This window comes from Lotus japonicus, chromosome 3 (assembly GCF_012489685.1).
Source record: "Lotus japonicus ecotype B-129 chromosome 3, LjGifu_v1.2".
NCBI lineage: Eukaryota > Viridiplantae > Streptophyta > Magnoliopsida > Fabales > Fabaceae > Lotus > Lotus japonicus.
In genome coordinates this window covers 79,631,883-79,650,833 of record NC_080043.1, presented here as the reverse complement: position 1 = coordinate 79,650,833, position 18,951 = coordinate 79,631,883, and the positions used below count along the sequence as shown (strand labels likewise).

At 37.9% G+C, this 18,951-nt stretch overlaps 2 protein-coding genes across 2 annotated transcripts; one reads left to right on the top strand and one right to left on the bottom strand.

The window, feature by feature from the left end:
- The first annotated feature begins 463 nt into the window (after window positions 1-463).
- LOC130746270 (uncharacterized) lies at window positions 464-5,567 on the top strand. Its single transcript, XM_057598839.1, has 5 exons — window positions 464-3,165; window positions 3,406-4,019; window positions 4,249-4,458; window positions 4,708-4,925; window positions 5,070-5,567. The coding sequence occupies exons 1-5, from the start codon at window positions 654-656 to the stop codon at window positions 5,104-5,106; spliced, it is 3,591 nt and encodes a 1,196-aa protein (XP_057454822.1). The 5' UTR covers window positions 464-653; the 3' UTR covers window positions 5,107-5,567.
- Window positions 5,568-7,272: 1,705 nt separating this feature from the next.
- Window positions 7,273-10,339, bottom strand: LOC130746269 (phosphatidylinositol 4-kinase gamma 4-like). The gene is made up of 2 exons (XM_057598838.1): window positions 8,337-10,339; window positions 7,273-7,819 (listed from the first exon to the last, which is right to left on the bottom strand). Exons 1-2 carry the CDS (start codon window positions 9,705-9,707, stop codon window positions 7,433-7,435), a joined length of 1,758 nt encoding a protein of 585 aa, XP_057454821.1. The 5' UTR covers window positions 9,708-10,339; the 3' UTR covers window positions 7,273-7,432.
- Window positions 10,340-18,951: the final 8,612 nt, after the last annotated feature.

Below are 18,951 nucleotides of genomic sequence, written 5' to 3'. Positions count from 1 at the left end.
CGATGAAAAGCACTACATAGTTGTACTTATAGCGATGGTGGAGGATAGCAGTGATAATGTTGGAGGATATTGTGATGTGGTGACAATGCAAAAAAAAAAAATTCCAAACAAAAGTGACGTTATTTGTGAATTTATGAAATTGGCAACAATTTGAAAATCATAAAAGAAAACTAAAATTTTGAGTTTGACAGCTTTTAAATGTACATTTTCTGTAAGTGTTATTTGAGCCCGACAGTTTTCTCTACCTTAAACGGGTATCATCCCCCATCCAAAAAACTTATCACAAAAAAAATCAAAAGACTAAAAATAGCTGAAAGAAATGAATTTAATGTAGTTGTTAACATTAAACTTGTTATAAATCATATCAAGCTTTTCAAAATTAGCCAAAAAATTCACTTAATCAAGACTGCATTTTCCATGTATCCAAACAGATGGAAATAGTGTTTTCCACACATCTTCCACCCTCTTTCCACTTGTTTTCATGCTAAACAAACAAAGCAAAGTCCCTAGAGGTTATCGTCTTGGGGTTTATGGCAATTCCAATCTCAGCTAACGAGGTTTTGCGGCAATTTTCACACTCCATAGTTAACCAAAAGCTTCATTCAACCATGCCACCACCACCCCTTGTTTCTCTGTAGCTTCTTCATCCATCCATGGACATTCTCAACTTTCCAATCCCCACTTTCTGCAACCCCAAAACTCTCAACCCATCAAGCCACACCATAGCTACCTACCCATTTCGGAGAAACCCGTTTTCACTCTATATATCAAGTTCCAGCTCCAGAAACTTTCGAACTCTGGCCCAGTTTGGCCGACCCACCAACCGCCGCAACTCGCTCAGGAAGAAGCTTCTTCAGGATCAGCAGGTGAGTACTAATCATATTCCCACTGACCCATCTTCTGTTAATGGTGTGGAAGAGAGTGATACAGGTTTTCAAGGGGTTTCTGTTGTTGACAATGTGGTTGAAGTAGAAAAACCAAAATCTAAAGTTTTGGGTGAGTCTGTTTTGTTGAGTAAATTGGAGAATTGGGTTGAGCAGTTTAAGGAAGATAATGGGTATTGGGGGATAGGGTCTGGTCCTATATTTACTGTTTATCAGGATTCATCTGGTGCTGTCAAAAGTGTGTCAATTGATGAAGATGAGATATTACTGAGATGCAGGGTTGGGAGAGGTGTAATTGAGGATTCCCCTGAAGTGGGAAGTAAGATTATGGAAGCGAAGAACCTGGCTAGGGAGATGGAGACTGGTAATAATGTGATTGCCAGGAATAGTTCTGTAGCTAAGTTTGTGGTTCAAGGTGAGGAGGAGGGTGGTTTTGTTAAGGCGATTCGTGGCTTTGTCGTTCAGCCTAGATTGCTTCCTAAGCTTTCAGGGAATGGCGGCAAAGTGTTGTGTGTCTTGGTTGTCCTGTGGGCGGTGAAGAAATTGTTTGCTTTTGGAGATAAGGAGGCGCGGCACACAGAAATGGAGAAGGAGATGATGAGGAGGAAGATCAAGGCAAGAAAGGAGAGAGGGGTGTTGGCAAAGGGCGTTGTTGAAGTTATTCCTGAACCTTCGGAGACACCCGTGGTAAACATAAAAAAGCCAACGTTAGATAAGGAACAGCTCAAGAATAATATTCTGAAAGCTAAGGCTTCCACTGATAAACTTTTAGTTCAGGATTCATCTGCTGAAGTGAGAACTGGATCTATGGATATGGACAATAAAGTTCAAGAAATTAGAGAAATGGCAAGGCAGGCACGAGAAATTGAGGGACGAGATCGTTCTTTAGTTAGCAGGGATATGGAAATGAATGACCCTGTGATTGAGAAACCATCCCATGAGATTGAAGTCATAAGAAAGGATAACAAACAAGATAACAGTTTGAGTGATCATCAGAACAAAGTTGCAAGGGAAACAACAGATAATAATGCAATTCTAATGACAGGTGCTGTTGATGTCACTGAGAAAATTGATAATCCAATTCTGCATGAGGTAGTTCCTTTTGATGAAAGCAATTTGTATGCTTCAGATGGTGATAGGGAAATCAATAAACATGTAGTAAAAACTACTGAAAATGCTGTGCACCTGAAGGACAGAGAAGATAGCAAGTCATCTAATACTCATATCAATGGCTCTTCTGTGACAGATGGAAGTTCTACGGACAAGAAACCAAGGATAATACGCTCTGTTAAGGAAGCTAGGGATTATCTTTCGAAGAGACATGACAAACTAGATCCTGATACAGGACCTAAAATTGAACCCGTGAAAGAAAATATTGCTGATTTGAAGTCTTCTAGTGTTATTGATTTTAATGACCAGAGGTACCAGAATTTGGAGATGAACACAATTGTGTCCAAAAGTGAAACGTTTAAAGAAATATCAGATTTTAAGCCTGCTATAAATGGTAGTGAAGGTTCTAATCACAAGGATATGGAACTGAGCCCCACGAAGAATGACTGCTTGAAAGATTCTGGTATTGAACCAGGACTTGATGACCTTCAAAAGTCTGAGACCACTTTAGACGATAAAGTTGATGGCCCTGGTATGGAGAAAAATATCCCTGAAGTTGAGCCTGTAATTAAGCAAATTAGAAGTGATGCTTTTAATGGAATATCAGATTCTAAGCCTTCCATAAATCCTAGTGAAGATTCTAATCAGAAGGATGTTGAGTTTGGCTCAACAAAGGATGACTACTTCGAAGACTCTGGTGTTGAACTTGGAGTGGGAGACCTTCAAAAGTCTGAGTCCAGTTTAGACCATGAAGTTAATGGTGTTAATACTGCAAACAGGCTATCTGGGAAAACAGAAAATTGGCTGGAGGAAAACTTCCATGAAGTTGAGCCCATTATTAAGCAAATTAGAGCTGGATTTAGAGATAACTACATGGAAGCAAGAGAGAGGGTTGATCAACCTTTAGATATACCCACCGAGATGGAATCACTTGGAGTTGTTGAAGATGGAGGAGAACTTGACTGGATGCAGGATGATCATCTTAGAGATATTGTCTTTCGTGTCCGTGAGAATGAACTGTCTGGACGGGACCCATTTTACTCGATGAGTGCTGGAGATAAAGAAGCTTTCTTTAGAGGTCTTGAGAAAAACGTGGAGAAAGAAAATAGGAAACTTTCACACCTCCATGAATGGCTCCATTCCAATATTGAGAATCTTGATTACGGAGCAGGTAGAGTTACCTGTTCCTAAAATTATATCATGTAGAGAATTTGATCAAATTTCAGTTTCTTGAAATAATTTTAGCAATTAATTGTTTTCTGGAAGTATGCCAACATGAAAATATTGTTCACATTTTCCTGGATTTCTTATAAGCTTATTTTGTGGGATTCAATTCTTAATATATATTAGCTAGCATTTTCTTTTGAATAATTATAAGCATCGTGATAATAGATGTCCTTAATTTTTCTAGATGGCATTAGCATATATGATCCGCCAGAGAAAATCATACCTCGTTGGAAAGGCCCCCCGGTGGAGCAAATTCCGCAGGTCCTAAATGAATTCCTGGATAAAAGAAAGGCAAATTCCACCAGAAATATGAAACCAGTGATGAAGGATGAGAATAGCTCTGCTAAAAAATCAGCTGATTCCTCTTTACAAGGAAAAAAGAATGATTCTATAGCACCTATTACGAAGTTGAAAAATCCAAAGACTGTTATTGAAGGAAGTGATGGTTCTGTTAAAGTTGGCAAAAAATCAGGGAAGGAATATTGGCAGCACACAAAGAAATGGTCTCAGGGTTTTCTGGACTCTTACAATGCAGAGACAGATCCTGAAATTAAGTCTACAATGAAGGATATTGGGAAGGATTTGGATCGCTGGATAACTGAAAAAGAAATAGAGGAAGCAGCTGAACTAATGGACAAACTACCGGATAGGAATAAAAGTTTCGTGGAGAAGAAACTCAACAAGCTTAAAAGAGAGATGGAGTTATACGGACCTCAAGCAGTGGTTAGCAAATATCGTGAATATGCAGACGATAAAGAAGAAGATTACTTATGGTGGTTAGATCTTCCATATGTACTGGTATGTATATATATTTTATTCTTATTTTCCACCAGTTCACTAGCAAACATGAAATTAATGATGAAATAGCAATGTTTTATCCTTGCATGATTGTTCCACTGGATCAAAGCTACTTTTCCTCCTTGTAAATTCCAGATTTTCCTCTCACTGGTTTTGTTTCTTCTTCTTTTTATTCTTCTACCTGTTTATGACTCTATGCCGATTCAATTTGTCCTTTCTCTCCTGTCAGTGCATTGAGATGTACACCATTGATGATGGAGAACAGAGGGTAGGATTTTATTCACTTGAGATGGCTGAAGATCTTGAATTGGAGCCTAAGCCATATCATGTGATTGCTTTCCAAGACCCTGGTGACTGTAAAAGCCTTTGTTACATAATTCAGGCTCATATGGATATGCTTGGAAATGGCAATGCCTTTGTTGTTGCGCAGCCTCCTAAGGTATGAAGTTGTTTGAGCCAATGCTATTTGTTCCATTAATGATTTTAGAATTGAATCTGTTGAGTAGAGATTGGCTAGATAAAGCTTTACTTCTGTTTATGCTTTTGTAGACTGTTCAGTACTCCAGTGTCACAATGTGATCCTTTGAGAATTTCTTTAGTTTGGTCTGCTAAGACATATTTTCTGTATGATGAAAATTTCTTATTTCTCCTTGGGTAATTTTGAATGTTCTTTGAACCTTCGTGGTAGGATGCTTTTCGAGATGCTAAAGCAAATGGGTTTGGTGTTACGGTCATCAAGAAGGGTGAACTTCAGCTCAATATTGACCAACCACTGGAAGAAGTGGAGGAACAAATTAAAGAGATTGGCAGCAAGGTGTATCATGATACGATCACGAAGGAGCGATCTGTGGATATAAACTCACTAATGAAGGGTGTATTCGGGCTAAATGACCGCACCACCAAGAGGTAATCATAGCTTGATTGTTCCATAATATAGCAGTGTTGAGGATACATTACTTAAAAGCTTAGATTGACAATTTTTCATCATTTTATGATTGTTTGTACTTTGTACTGGTTTTAAGTGTTTTTCTTTGTTTGTCTCAATAAAAGGCTAAAGCGGAAGTTGAAGAAACCCAGAAAGGGATGATGACTCTCAAACTTTCAACAATGAAACCAGATGAAGACAGTGAAAGTCCTATGCTTCAGTCGTCGAACATGAAGCATGCATGCCCGCCTTTTTTCTTGGTCTAAAGGCATGCATGATTTTTCAAAACAGTTTTTCCTTGCTCCATTAACACTTACGGGGCAATATGGCATGAGAAGTTTGTACGGTTCAAGAAAATGGCCATGCCTGAATGTTGGCATGTGATATCATCAGTCAAAACTTCGAGTCTCGGTTTTTCCTACCCAAATTCCAGTTGTATGTATATGTATATATTTGAGGAAGATATAGTTGTAACCTTGTTACATTAGGCGCACGTAAGCTACTGCTGGTGATAGGTAGACAAAAGAAAGTAAGAAGTGAAGCTTCTATTGTTATTATTATTGGCACTAAAGATGCTTCTATTGATAATGAAATGTGAAAGAGAAACCACATTTTTTTATGACAAAAAACAGCTTCGAGTCTTTGAACTTGTCATCTGACCGTTACCTATTTTCTATTTGGGTTTTCCAGAGACACCTTAATCTTATTGTTTCTACTTTTCAGAGGTGATATACACTTAGGGAAGGAAATTATTTTTTTAACAAAAAAAAAAGGTAGAAATGAGAGAAATCACTCCCCGACCATCGAGCGGACGCTAATGACATGTTGGGGAAGCCAATGGAGACCCACTACTTGATATAGGAGCGCCAGACGATCTCTTTGAGAAGGGTTGCCCACCAACTAAAATTTTACTAGACAAAGAGGGATTCAAACTCTTGACCTACGGGGATGACAACTATTTTGTTGAAGCGACTTCTTCATCTTTACTAATCTTTTTAAATTAAGAAATATCGTATTTATAAGCTATCAAATGTATTCGTTTTTAATTAAATATTAGTAGCATTATTAAGCATGTTTAAATAGGTGAAATTTTATTATTTTCAATTTAGTTATTTATATTCTAAATAATGAACTGAAGAGTCCCAAACGATCCGATTTTAAAAGGGTACCGAAACAACGCCCTTATTATTATCCTACTTTTCTCACCTGAAGTTGAACATTAGGGTTGTTCTTGTAACTCGCCTTCATCTATTGTGCGGACTAAGAACATGTAGGACTTTGCATGCGTAGTGTGTAGATAGGGGGATTGTATCCATCAACCACATGCCTTTGACTTGAAAGTTGTGGTACGCATGGCTTTGAAGACTTCGTTGCTCCAAAATATCATCCTTGCTTGGATTTTTGAAGGCAGAGTCAAATTGCGCAGGCGCAAGCAATGTCCCCACCTTTTTTGGGTTGCATTGTCACTGCAACACCTTATAGCAGGCATTATAGTATAAGATTACCACCACATTCAGACAAAAAAGTTCATATTTTAGAAATTAATTTCTCCCCAAAAAGGCTACCATTATTATGCATGGCTAATATGCATGGCAGAAGTTTGTAAGATAGAATAAACCCCAATTTGGTCCCTGAAAGTTCAGCTCGCTAACGACGTGGTCCTTGAAAGCATAAAATGGTTTTAAAAAGACCTGAACATGCAAAAACCAGACATGTTAGTTCTAAGCTCACATCATTAGCGAGACTTAGCGGAAATACTATGAGGCACATTCAGGTTTGCACATTCAAGTCTTTTTAAAACCATTTTCTGCTTCTGGGGACCAAATCGTTAGCAAGCTGAACTTTTAGGGATCAAATTGGCGGTTTGCTCTTGTAAGAAATGTGTTGCCGTGAGAAAACAGCATTTTTGTATTGCAATCTCAGAACCTGAATTTGCAACATCCATAGGTATGCCAAATGCATTTCCTAACAGCAACGACAGTTGAGAGTAACAAATTCTCCAAATGTCATATGATTTGTTTTAATGCAACTACACCCAAAGCATGCAAGGCCTAATCAACCTTTGGTATCTTTAGGCTAAGCTTGACAAGAGTGAGAAAGTTAAAAATAAGAGTGAGGAGTAAAAATAAGAAAGGGAAGAAAAATGACTTATCCTAAATTCATTGTATCCCAACACACAATTAGCAACTCTCAAGTTCTATCAGTGTGCCTATTTCACTTCTAGAAAGTAATACTAAGTAATTAAAATATAACAACACTAACCTATGAGGTAAAGGATTTGTCTTCCATTACTGGATTCAAAGTTAAAGGGTAAACATGATGAAAGAATTTATGAAATATTGGAAACTACTATATGAGTCAATACCTGTGGAGTCATTACTATGAAACAATGAAAAGATAATCATCTGAGCTATAAATATGTACTCGAACACATGTACACTTAACACAGCATTTACGAAACGAATTCTATTACAGAACTAAACTTCGGTTAAGAATTGGAACAGGTGATCTCATCAAGATGCTGGTCCATGATGTCGGAGACAGCATCCAGAAATGTAGCTTCACTTGTGCCAGGAAGAACAGAATCCAGCGCTTCTTTTACAATTCCTTCAATCGCGGACTCCTTGTTCAAGGATTCTCTGCACAGAAGGCTTCCAATGGCAAAAGGGGTCATCCCTCTCTCCACTCCTTTCTTCAGCAGCATGGTTGAGATTCGAAGAGTGCGGGCACATTCAACTGGCAGGTCCCATCCATGGAACTTCAAAATGGCAATATCTTCTTCAGCGTCCAGTGACTTCACATACTCAATGATCTCTGGGGAGTATGGCTGGCGAGCTTGAGGCCAATAAAGCCATTCAAATGTACAATCTTCAAACTGTTGAAACAGCAAAAAACCCTCAGATGAATAATTTAAAGTTCAAATAAGATTCAAGAAGAAAACTTGCAGAAAGTATCACTGAACCCCTTCCTCCAAACCACCAAGAAAATATTCAGTAATATCTTTGAAAAAACAGGAAACTAATTCCATAGAGAAAATAATGTATAAGGCCACTTCTCAAAATTTGTGTAAAGAATATCATTGTGGGAAGATTAGCATCTAACACTCTTGTCCTTGTTGTCATGGAGGAGCCCAGATTACACAAGCACACTCCAGACTATATGGTTTCACACAAAAGAAAAACAAAAACAAAAACAAAAAAAAAAACAAAAGAAAACCCTAGTCAATACTCAGGAGCTGGAGAATTGCGCATTCTGTGGATAAACATCCACCATCAATAACCAAGCAAGAAAAAACAAAATAAATCAAAGTTTACACTTCTCACCAAGAGAACAATGAAGCACCATGACATGCATTAAAAGATAACAACTAAACAGTAAAATAAGGAACTTACACTTGTGGGCAAGCAGTATCCATGATCAATCGGAATCAAAGTAGTCTGGCCATTTTCCTCCTCTTTGCTGATTAAAATATTCCCTGCATGCCTATCTGCATTTGCCAGTCTCATGTCCAGCACAGAAATTTTATGCACTTCCTTAATTGGGAAAGCTCCAGGCCCCATATCCTCGCAACTTCCATTATTCTCCATGAACATTTGCAAGGAGCCAATCTTAGCAGTCAAGTCCCCTGGATGGTTGAATCCTTTATGCAAGGACTTAGCCATAACAGTAGGGGGAACCCCAGCAAAGCCCTTTTCATCACCAAATAATGATCGGCGGCCACTCATTGGATGGTCCAAAACATAAGCTGCAACTTCCCTGAAAGCTCCTTGACCAACTCTGGTACCCTTTTTTAAGCCTTCACCATCTAATGACAAAGGCAAACCTCTAGGGTTATTGACAGCCATTGGCTCTTCATCAATAGGCTTAAAAACAGATACATACTTTTGCCCTGTTGAATCTAGCATAATGTAAGCCCCTCCTGTACCCTCTGCAGATCTGATTGGATAATTTCCATTATCTAGCCCATCATATGTAGAGTTTATCATGTTCCAAATCCCTGAATCTAATTCAATTTTAGGGTTAACAATAATAGGCTCCAAAAGAAGATCTCTGCCAATAACCTTTTTTGGCATGAAGTGCTTGGTGGCTTCATACTCCCTCATTGTATCTTTACTAACATCATAGCTTTTAGTCTCGTTCAACTCAGCTGCGGCAATGGACAACTCATCTACTCCTGTCTTAACTTCAGCATATTTTGTTCTAACAAAAAGATGGATCACTGCATCATTATATTTGCTGCAGATATCATCAATAAGCCTCTGATCCTCAAGCTGCTCTCCATTACACATAACTTCCTGCAGTTCAGGATCAGCAAACTGTTGCTCCTTTTTCGCAATCTGTTGCTTAACATACCCAACATCCCTGCATCTTTCCACCTGAAAGGTAAATTCCTTCCCACAAGAAGTTCTCACACTGATGGTCTGAAGATCTGACAGTCGTATTACCAAATGCAAAACATTACCTTCTGTAACCCCATAGTCTTTGAGTAGAGAATTGCTCCGCGCTAGCTCCCGGCCATCACAAACCAACTTCGGCTTGTTGGTCAACGAAGGAAGCCTCTCAGTCCTTTGAATTTTGAGTTTTACCGACTCAATGGTATCCGAGGGTAAAACCCGCATTGGCGTCAACGACCCCGAGTAAGACAGATACACGAAAATGAACTCGTGGTCCAACGACAAGTGCAGTGGGGTACAGAACCCAACTGGAGACAACAAGGATTCCCTTGGGACAGGGCTAAGAGTGCGAACACCGGCAGACGACATTTTCACTAAAGGAAATCAAAGACACAATGAAGCTTGAGGGCTTTGAGACTCAAGCCTGAACCCTAAAACTAACCAATTATTACAACAATGTCTCCCTCGGAACACGGGTAAGAGTGTTGTTGACACCAGCAGATGACATCTTCACAATTGATAAAGGAAACAACGAAAGAAACAATGAAAAATAAAAAGCTTGAGGCTTTGACTCAAGCCAGAACCCTAACACCAACCAATTTTCACAACAAGATACATTCATACAGTTAGATCTACCTGGGGTAATTACACACCTACCCAGATGACCGAACAAGCTCAAATTGAGACCAAAAGCAAAACACCCACAAAAAGGAACAATCTTTAGATCGACATTCGAAACCCTAATTCAGAGTAAAACCGAAAATCAGACCTACCCAGTACCCAAAAATTTGAGAATTCGGATGAAATCACAAAAGGGTCACAAGAGATGAAGCAGGATCTTACCCAGAAGCAGAAAGATTGGAGGTTTGAGACCAAGAATAGGAAATCGAAATAGCGAAATTGGGGGTTTTGCTATTTGAGACGAAGGGAAAGGGTTTTCAATTAAATATTCGAGAAATTAGGGAAGGGTGTTGATTATTGACTCTGACTCAAAACCACGAAAGAAATGGATTGAGGAACAAGATAACAAGATAAAGACGCGTATAGCCGCCAGGTGTTGTATACGTAGCTATACTGTACAAATACACAACGATGCTTTTGGCGAAAGAAAGGGCGTATATACTTTTATACTGTACGGTAGACCTATGTATTTTGTTTTGGACAGTTTTGCCCTTTCTTTCGGAAGTGAACATTGAGAGTTATCAGGGGTAAGTTCGAACTTTCAGAGAAGGCGCTCTCCCAGTGTGGTCTGACCCACCAACCATTGTAATGGCTTTTTAACGTTAGCAATGACTAGACAGTGACAGTGACAGTAACATGTAACCTGTGTCATGTCATTCATCATCATCTTCAATTTTAAAATGAGTTTGAATTTGATTTGTACAAGTTTTTACATTCGGAAATAATTAAATAAGGTAAGAATCTGTGAATTTTTCATGTTTCTAAAATGGAGTAATGATATATACACACCTCATTTTTAAAACACTTCATTTCCACCTATTTTTATTTCTATCTCTCTCATCTTATCATCTATCACATCTCATATTTTCTCTCTTTTGCTTTTTCTTTTCTTCCTATCTCTCTCACCATTCCACCTCTCCACCTCAAAAGAGAGGTGTGGATGAAACATTACTCTTCTAAAATGTGATTGGTTGAAAGTGAAAAAAATTATTCAGTGTAGTGCATGTATCTTTCCTCTTTTAAACTATGAATAGAACTTAGAATAATGTTTAGTTTAAAAAAAATGGTTTATGCATTTTTTAGTTGGTACTTTGGTAGCTCACTTTTTAATTGAAAAGTGATTGGTAGACATTTAGAGAAGAAAGATAAGATAGAAAAATAATAAATGTGAGACATGATGAGATGTGAAAAAAATAAGACATAAATAGAAAAATTCATTTTTTAGGAGTGTTTATAGTGTTGGTAAATGATGAATCCTAACTCATTTTTAATTACACTCAACTACACAAACAGCGCATAAAGTACTTTTAGGTTTGTCCTTAAGTATTTAAAAACACTAGTGGTGCACTTTAGGCATGGTGAGATACAACTTTTTTTTTTAAATAATATACAAAACAATTTACTAAGAGCTTGTTTGATAACTGTTTCCAAAACAGTTTTCAGTTTTTAAAACTAAAAAACTAAAACAGGTAAAAGATGTTTTCAGTTTCAGATATCAGTTTTCTAAATGTTTGAAAACATGTCATTCAAACTGTTTTCTTTTTCTGAAAACTGTTTTTAAAAATTGTTTCTAAAAACTATTTGAAAAACTGAAAACTAAAACTGCTATCAAACATGCCCTAAAAAAACACTTTGCTTAGTTGGGGCACATTTTGATACATGAGATAGTTGAGGAGTTATGGCTCACCTTTATTGCAGTCAAAGGTTGTTGTTTGATGCCCCGGGTAACTAGGTGAAGAACCTCATTTGAGGTGTGTTGTGAAGTCAAAGGGGCCTTGCTGATCAGGTGGTGGCAATGACACAAATACTTTATTTTCCTTTTTTATCGATTTAGTTTATTTTTACAATGATTTGATTGGTTTCGTATGTTAGTAAACTTAATTAAAATTATAACCTCCAAATCCTTGATGAATTAATTAATGGTCATGGACTAAAATATATGAAAAATATTTAATTAGATTTGAAAATCTTTCGATATCATATTTGAATGTTAATTATTTCAAAAAAATAATAATTGAATGAGAATAATTAAGATTAAAAAGAATAAATTAAAAAGTAAGATAAACAGATAAAGATGAACTAATGTACCAAAAAAGGAGATAATATTTGATAGAATGTATCATATGAGAATGATGTTCTTATGTGAGAACATGAGAATAAATCATGGCCGTTAGATCTAATCATGAACGGTTAAGATTAAAACATAATGTCATAAAAAGTCACATGACATTTTTAAGTTGTCATGTGATCATTAAATTGTTTTAATCTTGACCGTTCATGATTAGATCTGACGGTCATGATTTATTCTCATGTTCTCGCATAAAATCATCATTCTCATATGATACATCATCATATTTGACATCTATATATATGCAAAGTATATATTCTTTCCGGTATACTAATGAAATTCATTCACAATCAATATCAATATCAATATCAATATATATTAGAAAAGAAGAACTTCCACTAGGTTGATTTAGTGACGTGTCATTCTCACGTTAATTCTTAGTGATGTGTCATTCTCACTTTAATTCTCATAAAAAAAAATTACACGTGTCATTCTCAGGTTAATTCTCATACAAAAACACATTTTAAAATTTTATATTTGATTAGGATTTAGGTTGTTTATTTCCTTGATTTTATCTTAATTTATTTTTGATTTATTTTTAGAGTATTATGTATTTTATTGCATTTTCAGATTTTTAATTAATTCAGAATTTTATGAGTTTTTATTGTGATTTGCTAGATTTTGATAGTTTTTATCTATATTTATTTAGTACCTTTTTAAATTTTAGATTTGATTAGCATTTAGGTCATTTCTCTTAAAAAAAAATATGAATTGCATAAAAAAATAAAAAACATTAAGCTGCATAAAAAAATAACAAACACAGGAACATTAAAAAAAAAGAAAAAAAAAAAGGAAGTGAATACCTGAGATGTCGTTGTTGCGCCATGGAGAGGATTGAGGCCGTCCATCAAAAGATGATGCACCTTCATGCTCTGTGTCATGTTTGTCACAAAGGAATTGAATCAATAATAAGCAGGTGAAAAACCCCTAAGTTGGTGAAAACCCTAAACTGTGAATGAGAAGAGTTAGAAGAAAAGTGAACCTTGACATTGCCTCCCTCTTCCTACAATGTTGGTTCTTCTTCCTCTGTTTGATTTTGCAAGATTGGGAACCCTAATCTCCTACCTCATTGTAAGATCAAGTTTTGATCTAGTAGTACAACTCTATGTTTTGATGATTACAAGTTAACCTTTTGATATGAACAATTGTGGTACTCTAACGTGTTTTTCTGAGTGTGCTATTTGCAGGTTCTGACCTCAACTCAATCTCACACAAATCAGAAGCACTGTGTATAAAGAGTGACCCAAGCAACGCTTTCGCATTCACCATGTTCAGTATGAACAGTGGAAAAGCTTCAGAAGTTCTGAAGCTATACAAACTCTGATGTGGACTCAGTCGCTAGAAGCTCTGAAGATCCAGAAGTTCTGATAACCAAGAAACACTGAAGGTTCAGATGTTCTGATGGTGTAGAAGACTCTGAAGATCCAGAAGCTGAATAGTGGAAACTCTGAAGTCCAGAAGCAAGAAACTCTGAAGGCCATGTTCTTCCCTCTGAGTTCAGAATCAGAAGATACAATGGTCAGAGGATCTGTGCTTTCCCTCTGACTCTGATCAACCGGCTTCACAAGTTCCAATACGAAGCATTCCTTTGATCAGAAGTCTCCTAGGTTTAAAGGTCGCGTCGCTATCCAAGTACAAAAGCAACTGTACCTTCCTGACGACCTACCTAACGTTCTCAGCCACAGCAGAAGCTGGATTTTCCAGAACTGCCCTCCAACGGTAGCATTTCCCATGCATCGCTCAACCCTAATCCTTGGAGTATATAAAGAGGCTGAAGACTGAAAGAAACGGCTAGAAGCTAGAAGCATTCACATACACAAGACATATTCAAAATCTTCTAAGTTTTCTTTCATCTGAAATTCATTGAGTTTACTATTAGCTTTTTAGAAGCAAATCTCTTGTAAACGATTCTTTGATAAACAGTTTGTTTAGTTCCTTTAGGAGATCAAGGTTGATCGGATCCTAGAGAAGACTAAGAGAGTGAATCTTAGTGTGAGCTAAGTCAGTGTAATTGTTAGTCACTTGTAGGTTTCAAGTGCAGTTGTAACTCTTACCTGATTAGTGGATTGCCTTCATTCTAAGAAGGAAGAAATCACCTTAACGGGTGGACTGGAGTAGCTTGAGTGATTTATCAAGTGAACCAGGATAAAATCCTTGTGTGCTTTTCTATCTCTTATCTTTTGCACTTAAGTTCTCGAAAGATTTGTCAAAATCTTTAAGGTGGAAGTTTTATACTGAAAACGTTATTCAAACCCCCCCTTTCTACCGTTTTTCATACCTTCAATTGGTATCAGAGCGCAAGTTCTGATTACCACACCTAACAGTGTTCAGTGATCCGGGCCGGTGTGAAAAACAATGGCTGCCACCACCAGTGAAACTCAAAGAGATGGTTACAATGCAAAGCCTCCTATGTTCGACGGTCAAAGGTTCGAATATTGGAAAGATAGACTGGAAAGTTTCTTTCTGGGTTTCGATGCAGATCTCTGGGATATTATTGTGGATGGCTACGAGCGTCCAGTTGATGCAGATGACAAGAAGATCCCAAGGTCAGAGATGACTGCAGATCAAAAGAAGCTGTACTCACAACATCACAAAGCAAGAGCAATTCTTCTAAGTGCTATTTCCTATGAAGAGTACCAGAAGATTACAGATCGTGAGTTTGCAAAAGGCATTTTCGAATCTCTAAAGATGTCTCATGAAGGAAACAAGAAAGTCAAAGAATCAAAGGCATTGTCTTTGATCCAAAAGTATGAATCCTTCATCATGGAGCCAAATGAGTCCATTGAAGAAATGTTCTCTAGATTTCAGTTGCTTGTAGCTGGCATACGACCTCTCAACAAGAGCTACACAACAAAAGATCATGTCATAAGGGTCATCAGGTGTCTTCCTGAAAGTTGGATGCCTTTGGTGACTTCAATAGAGCTCACGAGAGACGTTGAGAATATGAGTTTAGAAGAACTCATCAGCATTTTGAAATGCCATGAGCTGAAGCGCTCAGAGATGCAAGATCTGAGGAAAAAGTCCATAGCCTTGAAATCCAAATCTGAAAAGGATAAGGTTGAGAAGTCAAAGGCTCTTCAAGCTGAAGAAGAGGAATCTGAAGAAGCATCAGAAGATTCTGATGAAGATGAGCTGACTCTGATCTCCAAGAGACTCAACCGCATCTGGAAGCACAGGCAGAGCAAGTTCAAAGGCTCTGGAAAGGCAAAAGGAAAGTATGAGTCCTCAGGCCAGAAGAAGTCTTCAATCAAGGAAGTCACATGTTTTGAGTGCAAAGAATCTGGGCACTACAAAAGTGATTGTCCAAAGTTGAAGAAAGACAAGAAGCCAAAGAAGCACTTCAAGACGAAGAAGAGTCTGATGGTGACATTTGATGAATCAGAGTCAGAGGATGTTGACTCTGATGGTGAAGTCCAAGGACTCATGGCAATTGTCAAAGACAAGGAAGCAGAGTCAAAGGAAGCTGTTGACTCTGACTCAGAATCAGAAGGAGATCCTAACTCAGACGATGAAAACGAGGTATTCGCTTCTTTCTCTACCTCTGAACTGAAACATGCATTGTCTGATATCATGGATAAGTATAACTCCTTATTGTCTAAGCATAAGAAGCTGAAAAAGAACTTATCTGCTGTTTCCAAAACTCCTTCCGAACATGAGAAAATTATCTCTGATTTGAAAAATGATAATCATGCCTTGATCAATTCTAACTCTGTGCTTAAGAACCATATTGCTAAGTTAGAAGAAATTGTTGCCTGTGATGCCTCTGATTGTAGAAATGAATCTAAGTATGAAAAGTCTTTTCAAAGATTCCTAGCTAAAAGCGTGGATAGAAGCTTAATGGCTTCAATGATCTATGGCGTAAGCAGAAATGGAATGCATGACATTGGCTATTCTAAACCAATTAGAAATGAGCCCTCTGTGTCTAAAGCTAAATCCTTGTATGAATGCTTTGTTCCCTCTGGTACCATATTGCCTGATCCTGTACCTGCTAAAGTCGCTAAAAACCCTCTTAAAAAGGGATCCTTCTCTATGACTAAATATCATGCAAATATTCCTTTAAAATATCATGTTGAGACACCCAAGGTGATCAGAACCTCTGGGGTAACTAACAAGAGAGGACCCAGAAAGTGGGTACCTAAGGACAAGATTATCTATGTTGCAGATATCCTTGATAGCTCCACTGAAACACCAATCATGGTATCTGGACAGTGGATGCTCGCGTCACATGACGGGAGAAAGGCGTATGTTCCGAGAGCTGAAACTTAAGCCTGGAGGTGAAGTTGGCTTTGGAGGAAATGAAAAGGGTAAAATTGTTGGTACTGGTACTATTTGTGTAGATAGTAGTCCATGCATTGATAATGTGTTATTGGTAGACGGCTTAACACATAACTTATTGTCTATAAGTCAATTAGCTGACAAGGGTTATGATGTTATATTCAATCAAAAGTCCTGCCGGGCTGTAAGTCAGATCGATGGCTCTGTTCTGTTTAACAGCAAGAGGAAGAACAACATTTATAAGATCAGATTATCTGAGTTGGAGGCTCAGAATGTGAAGTGCCTTCTGTCTGTTAATGAAGAGCAGTGGGTATGGCATAGACGGTTAGGGCATGCCAGTATGAGAAAGATTTCTCAGCTGAGCAAGCTAAACCTTGTCAGGGGCTTACCCAATCTGAAGTTCGCTTCAGACGCTCTTTGTGAAGCATGTCAGAAAGGCAAATTCACAAAAGTCCCTTTCAAGGCAAAGAATGTTGTCTCAACCTCAAGGCCGTTGGAACTTCTGCATATCGACCTTTTTGGACCAGTGAAAACTGAGTCTATAGGTGGCAAGAGATATGGGATGGTTATCGTTGATGATTATAGCCGCTGGACATGGGTAAAGTTTCTAACCCGCAAGGATGAGTCTCATGCTGTGTTCTCTACCTTCATTGCTCAAGTGCAAAACGAGAAGGCTTGTAGGATTGTGCGTGTCAGAAGTGACCATGGTGGAGAGTTTGAGAATGACAAGTTTGAGAGTCTGTTTGATTCCTATGGAATTGCACATGATTTCTCTTGTCCCAGAACTCCTCAACAAAATGGTGTTGTTGAGAGGAAGAACAGAACTCTTCAGGAGATGGCTAGAACCATGCTCCAAGAAACTGGCATGGCTAAGCACTTTTGGGCAGAGGCAGTAAATACAGCATGTTACATTCAGAACAGAATCTCTGTGAGACAAATTCTGAATAAGACTCCTTATGAATTGTGGAAGAACATAAAACCCAACATTTCTTATTTTCATCCTTTTGGCTGTGTTTGTTATGTTCTCAATACGAAGGATAGATTGCATAAATTTGATGCTAAGTCTTCTAAGTGTCTATTACTCGGTTACTCTGAGAGATCTAAAGGTTTTAGATTTTATAATACTGATGCTAAGACTATTGAAGAATCTATTCATGTTAGATTTGACGATAAGCTTGACTATGACCAGTCAAAGATAGTTGAAAAGTTTGCAGATTTAAGCATTAATGTTTCTGACAAAGGCAAAGCTCCAGAGGAAGATGAGCCAGAGGAAGATGAACCAGAGGAAGAAGCTGGTCCCTCTAACTCACAAACTCTGAAGAAGAGCAGAATCACTGCAGCTCACCCTAAGGAATTGATTCTGGGCAACAAAGACGAACCAGTCAGAACCAGATCTGCCTTCAGACCTTCTGAAGAGACCTTGCTCAGTCTGAAAGGATTGGTGTCCTTAATTGAACCCAAGTCCATAGATGAAGCTCTTCAGGACAAGGATTGGATTCTGGCCATGGAAGAAGAACTGAATCAATTTTCCAAGAACGATGTTTGGAGCTTAGTGAAGAAGCCTGAGAGTGTCCATGTTATTGGAACGAAGTGGGTATTCAGAAACAAGCTGAATGAGAAAGGAGATGTAGTCAGAAACAAGGCAAGGCTAGTTGCTCAAGGCTACAGCCAGCAGGAAGGAATAGACTACACTGAAACATTTGCTCCAGTAGCAAGACTGGAGGCAATCAGACTGTTGATCTCTTTCTCAGTAAATCATAACATAGTTCTACATCAGATGGACGTAAAGAGTGCCTTCCTAAATGGTTATATCTCAGAGGAAGTCTATGTTCATCAACCCCCAGGTTTTGAAGATGAGAAGAAACCAGACCATGTGTTCTAATTGAAGAAATCACTCTACGGTCTGAAGCAAGCTCCCAGAGCATGGTATGAGAGACTTAGCTCATTCCTTCTGGAGAATGAGTTTGTAAGGGGTAAAGTAGATACAACTCTTTTTTGCAAGACTTATAAAGATGATATCTTAATTGTGCAAATCTATGTTGATGATATTATATTTGGTTCTGCTAATCAATCTCTATGCAAAGAATTTTCTGAGATGATGCAGGCTGAATTTGAGATGAGTATGATGGGAGAATTAAAGTACTTTCTGGGAATACAAGTTGATCAAACACCAGAAGGAACATATATCCATCAGAGCAAGTACACTAAAGAACTTCTGAAGAAGTTCAATATGCTGGAATCTACAGTGGCCAAGACTCCAATGCATCCTACATGCATTCTGGAGAAAGAAGATAAAAGTGGTAAAGTATGTCAGAAGCTCTATCGTGGCATGATAGGTTCACTTCTATACTTAACTGCATCTAGGCCAGACATATTATTTAGTGTTCACTTATGTGCTCGTTTCCAATCAGATCCAAGGGAAACCCACTTAACTGCTGTTAAGAGGATCCTAAGGTATCTGAAAGGCACCACTAACCTTGGCTTGATGTATAAGAAAACATCAGAGTATAAGCTTTCAGGTTATTGTGA